The following is a 23,817-nucleotide window of genomic DNA, read 5'->3' as shown; positions in this document are numbered from 1 at the left end:
CATCATTCCTAATATAAGAAGACAGTAGGAAGTAAAAGTACAATTATTTCTAATTCAATCTCAGCCTTCATTTTTGAGGTGTGAAAAGTAAACATTGCATCATTTATGCACTGAGGAACAATTTTTAAAGTATCATCAAATAAAACAATTAAATGACAGTAAATATGAACATTGAATATAATTCTATACATAATGATTATTATGCCTATTTTTTAAAACAATTCCAGCTCTAACTTCATTATAAGTCGATAAAAATGCTGATATGTTCAATTTTGGTGGCGAAAATAAAGTACCAAATCTCATAAACATATACTTATTCGAAAATCATATATCACAAAAACTATTAAAAGATCTGGAATTTTAAATGCCTAATCAGTACATATTTTAGAATGCTATATCCAAATGTCAGCTCTTTAGACCATGTACTTCTTAAATAGTATCCTCAAGAAAATGTGATAATTTTATGTAGTATTTTTCACTTTGTTTATCATGGTGATCTAATTAAGTAAACATACATGTTCAACATCAATTTAATTAAGAACTGCATGTTTTCAACAATAAAGTTCTTTATATAATTAGTATTTCTTTGCCATTCTATTGACTTCTTCACTTGGCACTGATCACATCCGCCCATTTGAGGTAGTTCCTTCAACCCCTTCTCCAGTCAAACACGTATAGAGAAAACATTTCAGTTGTCCTTCTTCCATGCTTGTGGCACAAATCATTTGTTTTGTATTGTTTATTAAATTGTTAGGTGAAAGTACAGACTAGTTAGAAAAACACCCTCTCTTTCACATGTTAAGAAATGGGTTTCCAAAAAAGCACTTAACATAAGTATTGTTTTTTATTGTTTTAGTATCTTTATTTAATTTTTGTATTGGCTTTGTTCACGTTAACGCTGTGATTGTTTACAAATCATTTATTTTTGGTTTGTGCAGACCGTTCTGCTTTACATTGAATGCCAAGAAAATGTCCCTTCTGATTAATGCTTACCAATTTTAAAATAAGCAAACAAACATGGCTGTTTTTAAGAATAACAGAATATTTTTTTACCTGGTAAACATTAATCAGTAAGGACTTTTTCATGGCATATATGTGAAGCAGAATGATTTGCACAAACAGGAATTTTTTAATAAAAGATTTGTTCATTTTTTTCATTTGAGAATTTGTGATGCTATAAAATTCCTACCGTAACAACTTACTATTGGAGACTTGTCCAAAAAATAGTCCAGTGACTAATCTATTTGAAAAAATCACCAAAGAAGCAAGTTACAGAACTTCAACCATATTGATGATAATACCTACAATTTTAGCTTTGAGGTTATTTCTTTCAAAAGCTATCCAATCTAATTCTGATATTTCTGACTTTAGTGGAATCCTTGCCACTGTTGAACAATTCAATAAATCAATGGAAACAAGATTTCCATTTTATCTAAATGATAAAAACTTGTGTCTACTTTCCTAGATCCAATATATAAAATATATAAAAGGCAAATGCGGCGCACGCATTTTTTGTATGTCTCGAAAAGGCTTTTTTCGCCGACGGTCCTGCTTAGAACTGTTTATATAGCCCCTAAATCATAATATGTACGATTTGCGAACACGTGTTGCATCTAGATTTATTTACGTCGATTTTTACAAAATTATTGCTATTTCAGCCCGTCTTGTGTTCGTTCAGCTTTTTTGTATAAAACCGAAACTAATTCAAAGCTAAGGCAGTTCCCGGCAATCGCACAGGGGAACATCCAGAAGCAATCAGCTTTGATCAATGTGGGCCAAACTCCTTATATCAGACAATTGCTATTCAATCTGGATAATGGGGAGCTGGTTTCCCCCTCCCCAACATCTTGGGGAAACAACCAGCCAAAGTTGGGTAAACAAACCCAAAAGTTGCCTCGCAGTAAAAGTTAACTCTGCTACTTCTATTTGACCTCATTAATGAGGTCAAATAGAAGTAGCAGAGTTAACTTTTATTGCGAGCACGTGTCAATTCTGTTTTTAATACTTAAATAAATAAATTCAAACGTGTTTCAGTTGCTCTTTGTTGGCCGAGCGGGTAATGTGTCAGGATTTTTGCACACTTTCTTTTCCACCTTCGCCTCAAGGCTTCGGGTTCGATCCTAACTACTTACCAAAACTGTTTTTTTTTTAAGCCCCCACCCCCCTCAATACAAACACCCGGGCAACGATTTTTTTAAAATAAGTTTTAACATTGTTTTTATATATATATATATATATATATATATATATATATATATATATATAAAATATAAATTATTTAAATAGGGTTCTTACTTCGTTTATTCTTTTGTTTTGACCCCCTGCCCAACACGCACACCTATAAACACCCAGGCAACACCGGATACCCCTGCAATTGAATTATAAATTCAGATGTACAAATTTCATTTTTTTTTTTTGTTTAAACTGGTGCATGGTGTCATACAGTGGGTATCTATTCATGAACTAAACTAAGTATTTTAGTGGTATTTAAATATAGCTTTATTGAGAGCAGGCATTTTCCTGCCTCCTCACCAAAGGAGGTCTTAATCTGGGGTGTAGCCATTGAATGCTTAAAGAGCATTCATGGCCGGTATTTACTTCTCCCCTTAAAGAAAAAAAAATGAGTAGATATGTATTAATCTCGGTAATAAATCGAAGAAAACTTTACATATAGATTTTGGATTTCTGTAAAAGATGGAAATTCCCATAGTTGACCAGAACTTATGCATTTTGGGACCAGTCCAATTTTCAATTTTGTAAATCCTCTGAATATGGCCCAAAATATATACACCTATTTTCTGAGATGCAACCATAAATCGTACTCTACATGAATCCTTGATGTAGCTTTCACAGTACCAGGATACCAGAGATCCTGATAAGTAACAACTATATATTCACCAGTTGATGGTAATTTTTGTCATTTCTATTCCGTTGTTTTAACTGAAAATTCAACCATGTAAACAAAGAAATAAAACGGTAATTTTTTACCTTGTTTCTACCATAACATTTAAAATGATTACTTTTATAGGTTTTAGGATACACTGAAAACGAATATCGCATTTAAATTTTCTGCCAATAAGTAGTTTTCCAGATATTAAGCAATGTCATTTCTTTGTTATCGCTGATGGCTATCTTGATGGGTGAGAACGCAAATAACCCTAAGAAACTATGCACAAGCACATGTACCAAGATGACCACTAGCAATAACATAAGAAATGACATTGCTTAATATCCGGGAAGCTACTTATTTACGGAAAACTTAAATGCGATATTCGTTTTCAGCATACCCGAAAATTTTAAAAGTTAGTAATTTTAAAGAAAAATGTTCAGGTGGAAACAAGGTAAAACTTTACAAAATGCATCACAATGAAATTCTTTATCGAACTGCTTAATTATTATTATTATTATTATTTATATATCCTCAGTTAAAAAAAATGGGTTTGTTTTTCAGATTCGAAAAAATGGTCTTGACAGTTAAAAATAAATTCAAGTTTCACGATATATTTTATTTAATTGTTAGGTGAAAGTACAGAATAGTTAACAAAACATCCTTCCTTCCCCATGTTAAGAATGGGTTTCTAAATAATAACGTTATTTCAGCATGATAGCATAAGTGCACAAGTACCTTTTATTTGTTATACATTTTTTTTTTGTGTTTTACCTCTAAAAAACAATTCTACCTTAAGTACAAGTAAGAAGTTATAAATACAATGAAAACAAAAACGCATGTACTTAGTACATTTTGTTGTTTTTTAACGCTTTTAGTACAAATGTACTAAACGCGTTAAAAACAACAAAATAGTATTGTTTGAAAATCAAATTTGAAAAACTTGAAAATAATTTTTTTAGATTGACAAACTCAGAATAAAAAATGAAACTGATTTTTCTGCTTTCGTTTTGAAAGCAGAAAAAACAGTTTCGTTAATGTGCTGACTTAACAGCTGAGTGCATTTTCTTTGTGAAATGGATTTGAATTTCTATAAAAAATAACATTTTAAAGAAATTTCCGCACAATTAATAATTATCAGATATTTACATATTATACATGAAAATAATTCTGAAACTATTATCTATATGAAAATGGATGATATATACCGATTTATCTTATCAATTTAGAAATATTCTTTGTCAACTTTCCAGGCCGTAACTTTGCTTACTGTGGTTATGAAAATATAAATCAAAGTCCAGTAGAGATGGACTTCTATGCTTATATAGCCTGTAAAATTTCAGCCATATCTAATCAAATTTGACCCTGTGCATTTGTATCCAAACGTAATGTATTAAATGTAAACATTGAAAAAACAGTTTCCCTTCTTGCTGTCATCAATTTTTAACGTTTTTTCATTTTTAACGTGGAGCATAAAAACATTGAACGCATAAAAGAAAAATAAATTAACATCATTGGAATACTTATTCTATTCTCTTTCCAGCAATGTAATTTTTTTAAAAATTGACCTACAAATAAAAGATATGACTTGTTGAAGCACATTAGGTATGTAATATTGCCGATGTCCACGAAAATACAGTATATGCTTGTAATGCTAATTTAATAAAGAAAAAATATAAAAATTTGAATTTAACTTGAAAATTCTTATCTAAAAATTAGCACTATCCATAAACTGCATAAGTATCAAAATTTTGCAACCCAAAAATTGCTTTCTATCCTTCACCCTAATTTAAAAGCTTCAAAAGTAATTTAAATTTGGTCTTTGTCTGACATTTCTTTTTGTTTTATTTTATTAAATTATTAATTAAGAAAGTCAGGTGGAATAATACTGTATCAATAAGTTCACGTTCCATTTAAAATGTTACTATTTTGTATATTACGATATTAAATAAAGACGTTTATTATTATGAAATATACAGTATATCTTTTTCTGTTTGTTTTATAGTTTTACAATGAATCTGAGGCTCGAAAATACACACAAAAGTAAGTAACCTTTGTTGAAATCTATCAAATTTATCTTGTTGGATTTTTTAAGTTTGTCCCAACATAATCTTTTAGCTGATAAACTTTGCTTCTGACTGACTAATTTTCATTTGTTATTGTTATTGATGAAACGATTATTCACAATCGTAAAAATTTTTGCCTTGTTTCTGCCCCCCCCCACACACACATTTTATAAAAAACTTTTTTATTGCTGGTATTAATGATAAATATAAATATTTATTAATTTTTAAACTATCAATACAACTAAACTCATAATAACATTACGTTTCTGAATTTGAGATGAGGATTGGTTATTCGTATTATTTGGATTCATCGGACTACTGTTCTGATCTCAAGTGTCAATTTCACGTTTCCTCCAATGTAGCCTCCAACCTTCTTCAGAGGGATCTATCCAGTCATGGCTAGCAGAACGAGAACATGCTACCCTCATGAAGTAAATAAAGGGTTCCATTAAAAATTTAGTCCAGATTTCCAAGTTTGACAGAAACATTCCCATCGACTGAAACGTGAAAAGAACACTCAAGATCATAGGAACATCTAAATAAAATATAAATTATAAAAAAAGTAAATTTTGCATTAAAGTAGATGGTAAGAGGTACAGACAACCCTTGCTGCTTGTTTTTCTTGTCCTTTTTTTAGGAAAGTTTATTGGTGTATATATTGCTTCTTTTGTTTCTTCAGCCCATAGCAGAACAATGGTCCTCAAATAAAATTCATTTATTCATTTGCCTTTTGCCATTTGCTATTTTATTACTGTCTTTGTTGTATTTAATATATATGGTGGACAGATCAAAATGATAAACACATGCCCAATGCAAGCAGCAATGACTTAAAGATTATGAAGAGGGTCAAACAGTTTTTGGCTTATATGGCAAAAAAGATTTCCATAGTTCTTTTTGTAATTTAGAACAAGAAATAAACTTCTACTTTTATCCTCCTACCGTTGTATAGCCTCTGATTTGATGATTATGTAATGATTTACTTGCAAAAGATCATTCAATAATTAATTCTTCAATCAACTCAAAATCATACCTTAACTTGATGTGGGCATAGTGCATGTGTTTTGTTATCCTGCAAGGACTGAGTTATGTCATTAAGTGAAACAAAAACAAACGTTTCACATTAATTCAGTTAATTCAACACAAGATCTTTTAAAAGATGAATGATTTATTTACATCTGCTGCACCCAATCGTCTAGTAACCTGCTAAGTCGAAGGGAAGTTGGGGGAGGAGGCGGGGGTGGTGTTGGGGCGTGTGCACCCCAACACCACTCCCCCCCCCCCGCCTTCTCCCCAATGTAAACAGAAAACAGTAAAATTTCCTAAAAATCTTAAATGATATTCTAATCAGTAAATGTTGGCGCATTACTTACAGAAAAATGGTTAATTAAACTGCAGAAGCACCTGTTAAGTCACACGAGTTCTATAATTGACCCCCCTCATAAAAGAATAAAAAATATAAAAATGTTTGATGCCTATGTTTTTGTAAACCGCTTGCGAAAACTTTGTTTAAAATGCATTAAAAACTATGTTAGACAAAAAAATCCCCCCCCCCCAAAAAGTACTATAATGTATTTTTTAAAAATTTTAAGACAATTTTTTCTTCAAATTTTAAATTATCTGCCAATGAAAAATAAAAATGAAAATTCTGTTCTGTAAAAAAAAAAGAAAATGTCTTTCCGACATTACCCCCCCCACACACACACTTGGAGTGCTTTTCTTCTTTTTCATATAATTTTACATGTTCCACAAAAGAGTTGTACGCCATGTGAAAAGGCAGTTTGTGACGCGAAGGCACATTCAACAGCCATCATTTATGTTACTGTGTGCTCGCACATAGTGTAAACGGAAGCTGTAAAATGGCGAAAAATAGTCCCTGGGTTCAAGGGTTAATACCATGCAAACGATAAATTTGTGACAGGTTTGATTATCAGATTTGTTGTCAGCAACTTCGATTACCCCTAAAAATACAAATTAGAGTGGTCGGTGTTCTGTTGTAGTGTATCGCTGTATTTACTAAAATTTACATCGAAATAAAGGCGTTAAATAAGAATAAACATTAAAGGACGATAAGTATATAATTATATAATAAAAATATAGAAATAAACCAATTTATTTAGATTTTAAAAAATAACATTATTATTGTTACAAATATATTTATAAAAGTCAAATAAATAGGAATAATTTGAGACGATTGAATATAAAAGGCTAAAAATTTAATCAAAGATTTAGTTATTTTTAAATTTCATTTAAAAATAAGAATATTCTAGAAAGTAGAATAAAAATCAGTTATCGATCGAAGCCGCAAAAAAAATGTTAAATTTTAAAGAGTTATCGAAAATAAAGAGAAAATAAAACCAAAAAATGAATTTCAAAATATAAACAAAACATGTTATTCCCCTTGAAATTTGATGTTATTGTATTTTTGTTTAATTAATCATGACTTTTTCTTTATATTTTTTAATATATAAAATAACTTCTGAAATTGATTGTTATTAATTTCATGGTGAATGTTTAATTCATGGTTAAAATATTTGTTTTGACTTATTTTCAATGAAAGAAATTTTATGAAAAAAATCAAATCGTTTTTGAAATTCCCTTAATTGTATTATTTTTTTCTTCCTTTTTCGCTACACAAAAACTTTCGATTATATAATGGTATGTTTCAAAACAATAATTCCACGGGAATCAGAATCGTACATCAACATTTTCCTGGAATCGGAAAAAATATAGGAATCGTCCCAACACTACATATTTCCCAAACAATAAAAGTATATGTCTATTTTACAAAAACACAATAAATCCATCCTTTCAGCTAAGTTACCTGCCGCTGCCCAGGCACTCAATAATGCTTAACAGTTAATACCAGCATAGTTGCCTGGCTTTACTCAGTGTTTTGGGGTCTCAATCTCCCCCCAATGGGGAGCCCCACTGCTCCTAGAGGTGATCACGCCACAGAGCTAAGGCCATATGTTAAGATATGAAAAGGATGGAAAGTCCAAAGTGAGACATCAGGAAGAGAATAGTCTTTCTCTTAGATGGACAAGCTGAGTTCAGATGTCGTCCTCAAAACTTTGTCTTTATTTGTCCATCTCTATTTGAAGCAGGAAAGGGAAGTCTGTAGGAAGAAGTAAAGGAGAAACTTATATAATGTTTAACCTTGCTGTGCTATAAGAAAATAAAACACCAAAGGGCATGAAGCTATTGGTGTTTTTTATTTGTTGCCATATTGCAACTGCCACTCTCTTTATCATATATAATGTCATTTTCGATTTATAATTTCCTTTCTCATGAACCCCAGCTTATTTCCAGGCAAAATTAATCCCTGTAACCTTTTTCTGATCTTTGTCTGAAACATATGCTGTTTACAACATGATAGCAAATCCAACTGAACAAATATGTTTTAATTAATACTTATACTAGTAGACGGACCCACCAATATTTAACATTACATGTTCTTTATTTTATTTGGTTTCATAAAGTGATGTCCATTTCTTTTTCAGCTCACGAATGATTGAGATTCAGTCAACTCTGTCAGAGCGAGCTATAGAACTATTGGCATTACCAGAGGATCAAAGCTGCTTTCTTTTAGATGTTGGGTAAGTCTGGAAAAGATGTGGTACTTAAATAGATTTAGTCCCCATCACAGTTCATATTAAGTGATGTTAAGCCTGGCCAGTACCAGAAGGGTGTCCTTTTGGAAATGCCAGGTGCCGTATGTCTATTATCTTTGCCTGAGCAGATTACACATGCAACTGAGGATCATTTGTGAATTTGATATTCCTTAGAAACTTCCTCCTTCAAAGGAAGTCAGCTAAACCTGTTTAGTATGTGTGCTGCACCAAAAGAAGAGAAGTACTCATGATTTCCGATATTGGCTTGGAAAAATCCAGTAGTGCTTTACAACAAGAGTTGAAAGGTGACTAAACAAAATTAAACACTGGTTCACAAAACAAGAAATAGAAAACAAAAAAAAAGCTACTAATTTTTTTATTCACATTTTATTTTTAACAATGTTATAGTGTATTCTTTTTTATAAATTGTTTTCGTGTTTTTTTTTGTAAACATTGTTGTTGAGTATTGTTTTTTAATTTTCAATCATGTGAACAGTTAATTTGTTTATGTAAATCGCTGGGAAGAGTCTATTAGCTATGTGTACCATGTATGATGATGTACGGAAGTGAATCCTGACAGTGAGGATTGAAGATATGTGTTGCATGGAGAGAAATGATATGAGAATGATACAGTGTGAGTCTAAGAGTCAGGCTTGGTTCTGATGATAGAGGGCAACGTGCAGAATAGAAGACTTTGATGGTATGGCTATGTTGAAAGAATGGATGAGTTCTTTGGTTAGTAGATGTAGAACATTTGAGGTAGCAGGTTCAGTTCATAGGGGAAGGTTAAATACAAAACATAGGAGGAAGTGATAAAAATGAATTTGAGGGAAAGGAGGATAAATAAACAATAGGTTTGGAAGTCAATTTCTTAAAGTTGTTCAACACATGCTAATGTGTAAAAGAGGCATTAAATAGAATATGGTGAAAATGGATTTCACAAAAACAGTTTGATTTTTTTTCATAATTTTTTGGTTTGGATGTAGAAATTTCGGACTGAACCCTTTATTCTGATACTATCCCAAACATTGAAAAAAAACCCCATTATTTTTAACTGTTGGAAGGTGAACTATTTCTTGAATTCTATAAAGCAAGGCATAAAGATTGTGACTAAGCATATTGAAAACAACAAAATAACAATACCAAAATAAAAAGAACAAATAAACTATCCATGTAAAATGCAACAATTTACAAAAACAAATACACTGCCCATGTGACTGAAAAAAAATTTGAAAAAAATAACATGGAAAATAATAATCACAAAAATCAACACAAAATAAAAATCTTCTGAATTTTTTAAACAAGGATTGATTATTTGGATTATTCACGCATTGTTCTCATCTTGAATATTATTCACACAACATGAAGTAATGGATAAAAGTAAAATTCAATTTTAAGTGGCACTCTTCTTGTGTTGGCTAAGGATACAATTGTGAATTTCTTAAAATTATTGAAGGCTGAACGAGAGCATGCTTCTCCCAAGCATTGAATAAAGGTTCTGTTAAAAATTCCATACAGGTTCCCAAGCTCAACAAAAAAATTCCAGAGTTAAATAAGATACATGTGGAGAAGGTCAGAAGTTACATCGTCCAAAACATTGTGTGAATAACCCTCAAGATGAGAAAAAAAGTTGGAATAATACAAATAATCTGTTATATACATCTCACCTGCCTGTTTAAATATATGTATGTATGTCTTACAAAAACTTCCGACAGAGGTGACGGATTTTCACAAAATCGGTATCATTTTGAAGCTCAACCTTTCGGACGACAAATATCGAAAAATTGGCCAAAAACATTAATTCCGATACATGTGCATTTAACTAACCAGACGTAACTCGACATTTGCTCGGCTTTGTCTGGTGCATGATGTCAACAGCTGGATAAAACCGAGCGTTGCCGATAAAATAAAAATGTTACAAAAAAACTGTAAAATGAAATTGTAAATGTAAAAACATAAAAAATAAATAAATAAAAAGCAAAAACCTATCGTTCATTTATGTTTTTTATTGTATGAAATTGGTTTCTGTTTTCAAATAAATACATATAAAACATTTTTTGTAAACAAATAATAGGTAGTAATTGTTTTTTTTTTTTTTTTTTGTGGAACATTTTTTTGTGTTTTTTTTGTTCAAGTATTTATGTAAAATAACCAACAAAAATGATAATTGTAGGATAATAAATAAGCATTGTTTCATTTAATAATAGGTAATATTTTAAAGGTTTTTATAAGTATTTAAGAAAAAGAAAGGGACAAAATTTTTTGTTTTTTTTGTTTTTTAACCATGCGAGATTATTTTTTTTGTTTTTGCCAGGAACATATTTTCTCAGGAAGATGTATTTCCCTCAGACTTTTGCATCAGACGGCAAAGTGGACAGAGATGAGATAGTGGATGTGATAGGAAGCTCCTTACCAACCGGGTAGCTTTCGGCGATGTGGGTTAATATGGAGTCAAACGGCTGCCTACCAAACTTTTGTCTCCACATTAACTCTAAAAGAAAAAGATATGTGTCCAAAATCTCCCGATTTTTTTCCGCATTCTCGTTTATTGCACTGCTTTGCTTCATTCCACATCCGCTCCACATGATTTATTTTTGCCTGTGTTACGGGATCTACAAAATTAAGGCTGTGGTTCACCGTTAAATGGTGATACCCCTCTCCTCCCACTTTGCTGTAAGCCGTCCAACAGTCTGATATGACCATGGTCCCCGGCAGAATGTATTTTCTTATTAGTGGAAGGAGGGTTTCGGCATTCTTATTTGGTACGTTAACCAAAAAACCCCTCCTTTTAGGTAAGTTCATATCGAAGCCACAGCCTCCGTCATATCCACCGAAGACCCAGACCAGGGGTAGATGTCTGCCGACGTTGTGTTTCCGGCGGTTGAAGACAGACTCGTCAATTTCGACTGTATGGCCTATCGAGGAGTCCTGAGAAAGTTATCCTGGCATATATCTCAAAGGAAATTCTTCCAGTCCACAATTGTATGGCGTGACGGCAACCCACATTCATGCTGAAGATTTCTTGTTGATGCCATCTCGAACATCCATAGGTAGATTAGCAGGTTCGCTAGGTTAGTCAGATTCATTTTCACCGCTACTGGTATCGATGCAGTTTTCTTTTTTTACACTCTTCCAATTGATATCACATTCTCGTCTGCTGCTGGCGCACGCAGGCACGTCAAGTTGAAACTAAGCCTGTGGCATTTTGATTGGCTGATTACCATGTTTCGTCAGGCAGCAGCAAAACCCGAGCTGTTGACGTCATGCGCTGGACAAAGCCGAGCAAATGCGGAGTTACGTCTGGTTCATTAAAGGCATTAGTACCATAACTCTTTCACCTTGAACTGAGCATCTTTCTACACAGAGAGGTCGTTCTTTTCGCTGATATTTTTGAAAGTCATCCCCTCTTTTCGATTGTCTAGCTTTAATTTGAACCTACGTCACTTCCGGTTTGATGGACACAGCAGCAAATGCGTCAGATATTTTTTTTTTTTACTTTCTTTTCCTCCTTCGCGGTACGGGTTCGAGCCTGCCTGCCTACTACAACTTTTTATTTTTTTTATTTTTACCCAACACACACCTACAAACACCTGGGCAACACCAGGCAATCAAGCTAGTACAAAATAAAAAGCAATTTACAAAAAGTACAAAGCAACAGCATAAATATATCGGTAAAAAATGTTTTCCATTTGAGTAGCATACAGACAAAAGATCTAATTAAAATTTCTGTTAAAACCAAAAAAATAATTAAGAAAAAACAAATAATTTTTCTATGTGTGTTCTACTTCAGAAACTAGTTTAATTTTGTGCAATTGCTTTTCATTTATTATTATAACTTGTTGTCAGATTTTACTGAGCTGATATATTCAGCTATGGCAGCTGATTTATATAAGAACCAAAGTTTTTATCTGGAAGTACAGTGAAGTCTGTTGTGATCACAGATAATGTTATCATTTGGCTATGCTTATTAAAATCAAACCACAAAATTCACGATGTCTCCCAGATTAAGCTTCTATAGAAATAATCTCTACCCGACCCTGATGTGCTGAGCAAATCCCAAAAAGTAGGAGTTTTCAATTGTATCGTTAAACTGAAAATTCAGTAACACATATGATTAATCAAAAATAAAATATTAAGACAGATTAAATATTAAAATATCAAAGTAAGGAGAAATATATCCACTTTCTAAATTTGCATACAGGTGGAATTGGAGTTATTTTTGATTTCTAGAAAGAGGAGAGTGCATTCTCTCATTGCTCAGTATAATTCTTGTGAGATAACTTAGATCACTCTCTAATAATTCTGAGTCAACATTTGGCAAATAATTGTTGCATTTTAAAAGCATATAAGTATTGAGTAATAAAACATGCGTCCATAAATTCACCACCTGCATGAAAAAAACTACCAGAACGAAATAAAAATCTTTATGATGTTTATAATAAAATGAAATTATCAAGTGATTTGCTCAAATATTTTTATTTTAAAGAAAGATATTTAAATTTTATGGCTAAATAATAATTGATGATTTCTCAACACCAGACAAGGGAGACAATTTCAAATAATTCAAACTTTTCCAGGATTGTAGAAAGCCATTCTCAACATGGCTGGGGGGTATTCGAAAAAGTCAAATTTGCTTAACAATGACATTATAAAAATAAAACTACTCGATCGATTTACGTGATTTTTGGTGTACGATATTTTTTTTCTGTCACGTGTATGTACATCATAAAGATTTTTTTAAAATTTTATTTTTTCTTTGAGGATAAGAGTTATGGACTAGTGTCAATTTATTTATTTTTTTTTTTTACTTTGGTAGCTGCGGTTCTGGGCTTAGTGGAGAATGTTTAACCGAAAATGGACACTTTTGGATTGGGCTTGATATCAGTTCTGCAATGTTAGGTGAGATGTTTGATTTGTTTACTTTGTTTTCATGACATGCAAACCACAGTATGAAATATGGTTATAATCTGAAGAAAAATTGTATTTTCTCTTTGTTTACATATGAGCTACAAAAACTTTATAAGTTAAACTTACAAAACTTACATATTGTGATTCAACGTGACCACAGTCACGTTCTCATACAAAAGTATACTTATAAAGTTTGGTACTTGTACAGTTTAATCAAGACATTAAAAAATGAAAATATCAAAAGAAAAGTTTATATTGTACATATCCGTTATGGAATGAAGTTCTCCGGAAAAAATTCAATTAATTTCATCAAGTAGTTTTTTTTGGTACTTGTACAGTTTAATCAAGACATTAAAAAATGAAAATATCAAAAAAAGGTTATATTGTACGTATTCGTTATGGAACGAAGTCTTCCGGGAAAAAAATTTCACTTAATTTCATCAAGTAGTTTTTATTTTACAGTGAAAAAACAATTTGTTATGATACCGAGGTTCGATTTTTAGGAAGAAAAGCTAGTAATAAAGATGGGGGGGGGGGGGTCGGCGCTTTAACTGGAGTTATCTCCCCGTGGCGTGTTCAACAAATTTCATTATGGCTGACTTCAACACATTCTCATAAAAATGTGTTTTTCTGCTGTAAAGTAAAAACTACTTGATCAAATTAAATGAAATTTTATTTTTGAGATCCTCAGTCCAAAACGGATACGTACAATATAACCTTTTTTTTTTTCTCGATATATTCATTTTTGAATGTTTTGATTAAACTGTACAAGTACCGTTTTTTTTTTTTGTTTTTTTTTTGTTTTTTTGTTTTTTACAGTAAAAAACCATCTGTTATGATATTAAGCAAAAAGTTTGGTTTTTAGGAAGAAAAGTTAGCATTAAAGATGGGGAGGGAGTTTCGGCGCTTTAAATTGAGTTATCTCCTCATGGTGTGTACTGTATTTATCAGTGTGCTGTTATAAAAATGTGTTTTTCCGCTGTCCAAAAAATACTACTCTATCAAATTAAGTGAAATTTTTTTTTGAGATCTTCAGTCCAAAACGGATACATACAATATAACCTTTTTTCGATATTTTCATTTTTTAATGTCTTGATTAAACTGTACAAGTGCCTAAAGTTTATATGGGTGAAGAATTTTGCCAGTTAAAAATTAAATAATTATAACATTATAAAAAGGACATTTTTACAGAATTTTCAAAATTATGGTAAACCAAAACAGACATATTTATATATATTTTTTTTATTATAAGTATTTCATTTAAATTGTTTAAATAAAAAATAAAATTTAAATTTAAATCAGTTTGAACAATTTTAAGTAGAAAGGTAATACTTTTAGCCAAACGAAAAATTATTGAAGTACAATTACTATATAACATGTTAGTCTGTATTAGTCTTTTGGTTCTTGCCCAGAATTTCTCCTATACTAAAAAACGAAAATAAAGAAAAATATTTATTATGTACATATCGGTGACAAAACGAAAATATCATATACCAAAAATTATGTAAATTGATCAAGTAGTTGTCTTTTTAAATAAGAAAATCAATTTTATGAGTACTGAAGAAGTGACTGCCTTGCCCACTATTTAAAAAAAAAAATCTAAAAAAATAAAGATAACTCAACAATAATTCATATTTACTAGATTTATGTTGTAATGTCTATGAATTCCAATTAATCTCTTAAAAATGATTTTCTTTATAAAAATAAAACTATCAGATGAATTTATGTGATTTTTGTAATATATTTTTATTTCATCATAAGTACATACATCATACAGCTTTTTCTTTTTTTTTTTTTTTTTCGTTTTTGATCTAGAAGAATTTTGGACAAGAACTGTTTTGTTTTTTTTATTTTATTTATAGCTGACATTTTTTTTGAAGAAGAGATTAATAATGAACAATTAAAAAATAATTCAGTTATGATGAAATATTCAGAAATATAATACAGTAAAAGCCCAGATACAAGATTAAAAAGTAGTAACAAAATACAGTAGAGTTTATGATATCACATGTATATAGTCAAATAACATTGTAAATAACATGATATAGTGGGGCAAACACTGTAACCAGGGCTCGGAAAAACATTGTATTCTACATCATAACCTGAAAAAACTATCCTAGGGCCACTGTATCTCGGGGTTCTACTGTACCTATTTCTAATGAGAAATTATTTTATCTATCATTGGGAGAGATAGGAGTTCATATAAAAAGTTGATATTAAAATAGAAATATGGAAAGAAAGCCGTTTTTCCTTCACACATCACAATTCTTTCACAATTTTTAATGCTTTATTTTGTAGACATTAAACAAAATTAACTTTCATCACTAACTAGACATTTAAAATTTAACCATGTTGAAGTTTCTTTGAATGGCAACCACAATTTTGTGATGGACAGATTGGGTTTAAACACACTGTCAATTAAAAACAAAATATTTTCCCTCAATTTAAAGACAAAATTTGTTCTGTCATAATCGGTCTTGGTTATGATCTTAAAGTGAATTTGTTGGTAAGATCCCCAATTTAGGAGCTTTGGAAAGTGTTGAGTCACTCTTTAGTTACCACTACTCCCAGGTCCACGCTTACTGGAAGTGATAGTACTTGTCATAGATCCACGTATGGTTTAAATAGAACCTCAGTACTATACTAAACTCTTTTCGGACTAATATTCATAGATAACATGAATTAGACCAAATGTGTAGAAGATACTGCCAAATCTGCAGCACAGGAGGTGGGCTCCCTCTACCTTACTAGAAAACTTCTCACACTTGCCAGTATTCTATTTCTCTATAAAGCTACCATTTGCCCATACCATGGAGTATTGTTACCATATTTGGGTTGGTGCACTAATTACTAGTCTCTCCCCTTTGGACAGAGTCCAAAAAAGAATCCCCAACCTAATAGATCTCACAGTCTATGACGCTCCATCCCCTGTCCAATCACTACAATATTGTTTTGCAAGTACTTCAATGAAATATGCTGTGAGGAACTTTTTGCTCTTGTATCCTTTCAATGTAAATATTCTCAACCAACCTGACAATCAGCTAATTCCTACTCCTTTATTGTAGAGAATCTCAGATGTAGGAAGACTTTCTACTCTAATAGCTTCTTTCCACAAACTGCCTGTCTTTGAAATTCCCTTCCTACTCCCTGTTTCTCTGACTGTACGAACATGTAGAAATTTAAATGTAATGTGAACAGACATTTTGCTACATAACTTCCCATTTAGGATGCTACTATAAATCTGATCCCTAATTCATGGTAGCCCCTTAAGTCTTGGTGCCGGTGTGAATTGAACTTACGAAAAATATATTTCCCTAATCTATCAAATCACTGAAGTTCATCTTTCAACTTTTTCTTCAATTTTGTTTTGTCTACCTTATTTCCTAAACCTATCAACTACTCAAGCTCCGTCTATATACACAACTATCCTATATATGACAATAATTGCATTCGATGATGAATGATTGCTTTAAGAAAGTGACTTCAAAAGTAACTAATCTCTGGCCTGGTCCTTATTTATACTTCTTTCTCTAAGTTCCATTTTTTATCACTTCCTGCTAGGTTTTCCTTAATTTTTTCCTTTGAACTAAACCTGCTATGCCAACTCTTCTACATTTATTAATGCAAGAACTTTGATTGATTCTTTGAACTTGTCCATGACACCAAAGATGAAAAATAGTTATTTAGAAACGATTGAATTTACATGAATATATGCATTTATTTACAGAGATAGTTTGTCAAGGATAAACATGAGTAGCAACAAAACATTATATTTAAGGGGGAGGGGGTAAATCACAGGCATTAGTAATGTGAAGATTATGGTTATTGTCCTGAGACTGTGCAGAACATGTATTATCAGGATAAACAAAGAGATAGAGAGACAGAGACAGAGAGATCTGATGAAACATGACTGAATGTTGTTGTTGATATTCTGGTAGCATGATGAGACGACCAAAAGATCCTTTCTTTTTATTTTTAGAATCGGGTACTCACAAGAGGGATCTTGTGATGGTTGCCAATAATAACCAATCATAGTGAAAGTGGTTCTATGGATCTGACAAAATTCGAACATAGTATGTTAAGTCATTGATCCAAGCTGGTATCCACTTCACCTGAGCCACCTACAACTTACCAAATAAAAAATCTACCAGTATCACTCTGATGATTTTCTTTTTAAAATTCGTTTCTAGATGTTGCTCTGGAACGCGAAGTGGAAGGTGACTTACTTTTGACTGACATGGGAACCGGAATGCCATTCAAGCCAGGTGTATTCGATGGTGTCATCAGGTGAGACCTTTTTTTTCAAAACATTCAGCTGCCGGAAATTGTCTTTTTGTTTATTGATGTACATGGGGTACATGTTTGCCTTTTGTTACTACATTTATTAAAACGAATAAAGTTGGCTTCGTTTCTCACGCTAGCAGTTACGTCGTCTCATCTTTCCTTTTACATATTTGCATCATTCCGTTCTTCTCACAATTTGCCATTCGTCATTTCTTTCCAAATATTATAAGTATATATTTTCTTCTAAAACATTACGTGTACAGATGAAAAATGTGCATGGTAACATGCAAGATAATATTGTCAGAGTTTTAGTAATAAATATTTAACGATAATAGTTTTTATGAATTTATAGTAAAAATACTGACTCTATAGATGGTATAGTAATTCTATAAAATCCAAATCATTCGATGGATTTTAAAATTATTTTCTTTTTTTTTTTCCTTCCAGTATTTCAGCTCTTCAGTGGTTATGTAATGCAGACAAGAAATATCACAATCCCATCAAAAGAATGTACAAATTTTTTAGTTCACTTTACGCCTGCATGGTAAGTAATTGTAAACCATTTTTATATATTTTTTTTCTGCATAAAACATGAAATCATTCTGTTGAAACATGGGTTCTAGTTAGATCAACAAAGCTGTTTAAAAAAGAAAGGTTATAGTCAGCTAATGTACTTCCTAACTTCCAGCATAGCTCTACCAAAAGTGGTGACAAAGCAAATCATTTCCTTTACTTTTTTTCTCTCATGCCTGTACCTCCCCTGTGCATGTGCTCTTTCTCCATTACGTTTTTCTGATCTTTCTTTTTTTATTTAATAATCATTGAAAAGTTTCTTCGGTCTTATTTTAATTAAGAATTATTGAAATTATTTAGATTTTTTTTTAAGAATTATTGATAACATTTTTTATTTCAATAATTTCATAAACATATATTTCTTATAAAGTTTCAGATGAAATAAACACTTGTTTTTTTTAATTTTGTTATTAAAAGTACAAATAAAGATTGTTATTTTTATCTGTATAATTTTAATTTTTATCATATTTTTCAATAATGTTCTTTTATGTTATTTTAGTAAATCGCTTCACAATAGAAATACTGAAGAACAATAAAAGTGAAAGGAACTGATTTGCCTTGTCATTGCTTCCAGTAGCACTACTCCAGAAGTTAGGAAGTACATTAGCTAACTATAACCAAAAAAATGTATAGGTATGCAGGCATTTGAAGTTAGTAGTCAAATGCTCAACTACAGTTCAAACTCTAAAAATTTTAATAGGTCAGCCATTGCCATATATGTCTCAACATGTACAGCATAATCATGTTGATTCACTGATTCTTGTTAGATCACCAAAGTTAAGCATCGTTGAGCCAATATCAAATGGTGATCATTTGAGAATACCAGATGCTGTATGTAGGATGACATCGGAGGTAGCTCTTGCATTCCACCAGTTCTGCCATTTGATCAGCTTGGTTGGGACAAGAGAGTGGGGCTGGTTCTACACAAACCAGCTTCACTTTAAACAAACTCCCAGTCTAAATCATCCTTAGAATGATCAGATGATCTTTGTCGTTCCAGCAGACAAATTGCTTTATATGTACGAACACTCAATATGGCCGAGGAGGACAAAGATTAATTTTGCTATGATCTCCAAGCAGCTGATAGTTGCAGGTGACTGAAATACCTCAACAGGATTGGCAGTATTTATCAGGGAGTGTTTTGTCAAGAAGCGCCAAAACTGTGGTGGTTCCAATCCAAAAGTAAAAGCAAGAAAGGTTTAAGAGCAATCATTCTTTTGCAATAGAATATTTGTTTTTATTCCAGATCCAAACACATATACATGATGATACAAGTCTCGCATTTTTACTGGAAATAAATGGTGTTCTGCATGGAGAAATTTTTTTATGCTTTTTAAATAGACTAATTTTGTTTTGGTTGGATACTGCTGTAGTTATAAATTATTAGGATTTTGATAACAAAAAAAAATTTTTTTGAATAAGTTTTATTTACTAGATCAGATGTTTGTCATCGTGCATGGTTGTATATGTTAAATTATGGCAACACAAAATACTCATTTTGATGTTTGTGTTGCTGCATCAATCTTCACAAAGCACATGAATATTTAAAAAAAAAATTTTTCTGTTTCTTTAGTGTAATATGGTAGAAATGAACTGTATGACTAAAAATTTCCAGCTTGTCACACACACCAATTTAAATTGAGATTATTTTTTTTTTATTAGAAAATATGGTATTTCTCCACTTCAAACTCCAATATTTAAAAATTATAATTGCAGAAAATTTTTATTATATCTTTCCCTATTATGTTAAAAAAAAAAGGGCTGTACGCCTAAATTTATGAAAATTCATCTAGTATTTTTGTTTTAAAAATAAATTAAATCAAATCATCTGCATGGAAATTTTGGAAGCCATTCTTTACATGAGGTTGGGGGGGTGCTTTGTTGGTTCTTTCCTTGTTTGAATTAAAGCTAAAGTTATATCTCTTGACTTTAATAAGATGGATTTTTTTTTTTTTCATAAAAATACTGGATCAATTTGCATAATTTTTTTTAGTCTACTATCTTTAACTGAATGCATAAGTACATAATAAACCTTTTGTGCCATATTATTTATTTTCTTTTAACGAGCAATTCTAAATATTGAAGTGAAACTGGAGAACCACTGAAAATACATTAGTTTTTCTAATCATTTAAATCAGCAATGCAATTGCATAAAGTATTAAAACAAACTTTTTAAAAATCCTATTGATAAAAAAATGATTTCATTACAAAATTAAATCCATCAGAATGCAATTCAGTTTCTTTGTAAACAAATCGACCATTTTAATCTTTTGGTAAGCTATACTCCTATAATTCGTTTTTCCTTTGTGTGTATCAATATTCATATTAAAAACCCTCTTTTCTATTTATTTAAAAAGAAAATACAATTTTCTTATATATGGGTTGTGGGATTGCATTCACTAGTAAAAGATCTAGCTAATTTGCATATTCTTTTAAACATTCATTTTAATTAATTCCCGATTAGTTTTTTCAGTTTTCTTATGGGATGATCATCTTTAGTTAACTATTACGTGTAATTCATGCAGATATTCTACATGATTTATACTTGCAAAATATTTGCGTAAAAAGTTTACAGTAAGCACAAAATTGTTTCCATATATATTTATGTATACGTAGATATTTTTGTTTAATCTATCTATCTATATATCTGTGAAAGTGTCTGTCTATCTGTGTGTCTACATTTCCCTACGCAATAACTCTGTCAATTTTAAGTCTACAGACTCGAAATTTGATATACAGGGTACTGAGATTTGGGAAAATCGATGTGATCGGTTTTCGGCCAGAAATTTGGTGATTAAGGGGTCAAAGTTGAATGATTTGACCTTTGAGAACTCTACCAAACTCCTCCGACAATTTTGGGTCTAATCACTTGAAATTTTAGATATACGTTCCTTGGACATGGATCTAACTTAATAACTTGATTTGAGCCCAAATCAATAAATTTTAAGGGGTAATAATAGGAGTCAAAGTTAAAAAAATTGACCGCTTTTTTTGCTCAACATACACCTCCAAATACCCGGGCAACGCCGGGCACCCATGCTAATATATCTGTGAAAGTGTCCGTATGTGTACATTTCCCTATGCAATAACTTTGTCAATTTTAAGTCTGCAGACTCGAAATTTGATATACAGGGTACTGAGATTTGGGAAAATCTGTAATTCGTTTTCAACCAGAAATTTGGCGATTAAGGGGTCAAAGTTCAAAGATTTGACCTTTGAGAACTCTACCAAACTCCTCCAACAATTTTGGGTCTAAACACTTGAAATTTTAGATATAGGTTCCTTGGGCATGGATCTAACTTAATAACTTGATTTGAGTCCCAAACAATAAATTTTAAGGGGTCATAATAGGGATCAAAGTTAAAAAAATTTGACCTTTGCAGTTCCTACCAAATTACTCAGACAATTTCTGGCCTAACCATTTGAAATTTTACATAAAGATATTCAGAGATAGGGCAAGCTTTTTAATCGGTTTGGGTCGAAAATTTTTAGTTACCAATATATAAATGTATGTATGTATGTATGTATGTTTGCATGTGTGCCTAAAACTTTCGACAGAAGCGACGGATTTTCACAAGATCAGTATCGTTTTGAAGTTCGACCTTTCAGACGACAAATATCGAAAAATTGCCTAAAAACATTAATATCTTCATCTTCAACTGGACACTTTTCTAAAGGGAGGCCGCTTTTTTCACTGATATTTTTGAAAGTTGTCCTCTCCTTTCTATTGTCTAGCCTTAATTAAAACCTATGTCATTTCCGATGTGGTGGTGGTCGTAATGACAAAGACGTCAGTTTTTTCCCCGTTCTTTTCGTCCTTCGTGGTACAGATTTGAGCCTGCCTTTCTACGGTTTTTTTTCTTTCTTTTTCTTTTTTTTTTTTTCTGCTCAACAGACACATCCAAACACCCGGGCAACGCTGGGCTGAAATGCTAGTAGTTAAAATAAAAAAGCATTACTTTGTGATCCTTTGAAATTTGGAAACATTTAAATTGTCCATTAGAAATTCGTTCATGGTTTTAAATGTTTTGCAAATCCTATAATTTTATAGAGATTACCTTGACAAAGTTTTTTTTTTTTTTTTTTTTTTTTTTCAATTTTGTTCAATTGATATATTTTTATGACCAAGCAATACTATAATAATTGAATTCAATAATAAAAATGAAACAAAACTGAAAGTAAGGACACCTGTGTAATGCCAAGTAGATACACCTAGTTTCATAAAACAAATGTTTACAGTCATCATTATTTAAATTATTTTTTATATGCAGTCTTCATCATCTTTATTTTTCCATGAAAAAAAAATTTTTTTTTTTTTTTTTTTTTTTTTTTAAAGGCTCGTGGTGCCCGTGCTGTTTTCCAGATTTATCCAGAGAATGGTGCTCAGGTAAGGCAATTTTGTGATTCGTTAAATATTATTTTCTAGTTTTATTTTCAATACCTTCTTAATTTTTATCTGCTTTTTTATTTGCCAGTTTTAAATTTCTTGTTTCAACTTCCAGATAATCATTCTCTCTCTCTCATATATATATTTATATATGACACTTTTTCAGTGTATGAGTGCGTTTTCTATAGGCTCTGTAACGGCTGGATTGATTTTTTTTTTTTTTTTTTTTTTTTTTCAAATTTCACACAAACATACTTTGTGTCTGGGAGTGTTCTTGGACAAGTTTTGTATCGGAATGTCTCCCATAATATTGAAAAGTGATAATTGAAAAAATTTAATTAAAAAAGGAACAGTCCAAATTCGACCAAAGTTAACTCCCTTCAGCCTCAAGTGCATTTGACAAGTTTTATCACTGCACAACCAGAAAGGCATAGCCTTTAAAATCAATAGTAGGTTCTTTAATAAGACAGGGACGCATTCGAAATTAACACTTGTTTAGGGCACAATTGAACCATGATACTTGACTTTTGCATTTTAAACTCTAATTCAAGCTATTATATAAAAATAATTTTATAATATCAACAGTAAATTCTCTACAGTACAATGTAGACTTCAATGTATTGTGGACTAAGTCACTGTGAGGAGGCATGTGAAGCTTCCAGTGGGTCTTTGGATAGAGCAGGTAATCAATCGATGTGATTGAAAAATGGGTAATTTCACTGATTTTGCTGATAATAAAAGTATTGGAAGTGTGGGATATTTGTTTATCCTTATTTAATCCCAGGCAACATCAGGTTTCCCTGCTAGTGTATGTATATATATATATGTCAGGTCATGTCATGTCATATGCTACTGGTACCATGTAACCCAGTACTACCTGTCTCATGGTCGGGTCACCGGCGACTAAACTGGTTCCCCCACCAGACTTGTTTGGTGAGGAGGGCGGCTAGTCTCCCTGAAGGGTTAAAAACAAGACCTTTCAAAGGGCGAATGAACCTTTTTTCGGGGTCAACGGCCAACTAGCACTGTGTGTGTTAGTGTGTATGTATGTGTGTGTGTGCTGGGGTGGAGAGGGCTCCTGTAAGCTGTGGTGAAGGCAAC

At 31.6% G+C, this 23,817-nt stretch overlaps 1 protein-coding gene across 2 annotated transcripts in view; it reads left to right on the top strand.

The window, feature by feature from the left end:
* LOC145294111 (18S rRNA (guanine-N(7))-methyltransferase-like) overlaps window positions 1-23,817 on the top strand; it is a 52,158-nt gene that overhangs the window by 8,914 nt on the left and 19,427 nt on the right. For both annotated transcript variants that reach the window (XM_080141201.1, XM_080141211.1), the window contains exons 2-7: window positions 4,893-4,930; window positions 8,454-8,549; window positions 13,381-13,463; window positions 17,663-17,759; window positions 18,204-18,300; window positions 22,666-22,716. In XM_080141201.1, coding sequence (XP_079997327.1) covers window positions 4,893-4,930; window positions 8,454-8,549; window positions 13,381-13,463; window positions 17,663-17,759; window positions 18,204-18,300; window positions 22,666-22,716 — 462 coding nt within the window. The remainder of the gene's footprint in view (window positions 1-4,892; window positions 4,931-8,453; window positions 8,550-13,380; window positions 13,464-17,662; window positions 17,760-18,203; window positions 18,301-22,665; window positions 22,717-23,817) is intronic.

The sequence above is a fragment of the Euprymna scolopes genome, chromosome 2 (genome assembly GCF_053919585.1).
Source record: "Euprymna scolopes isolate OS-2025 chromosome 2, ASM5391958v1, whole genome shotgun sequence".
NCBI lineage: Eukaryota > Metazoa > Mollusca > Cephalopoda > Sepiida > Sepiolidae > Euprymna > Euprymna scolopes.
The sequence above is the reverse complement of the archived record's forward strand: the minus strand, read 5'-3'. Positions and strand labels throughout refer to the sequence as shown.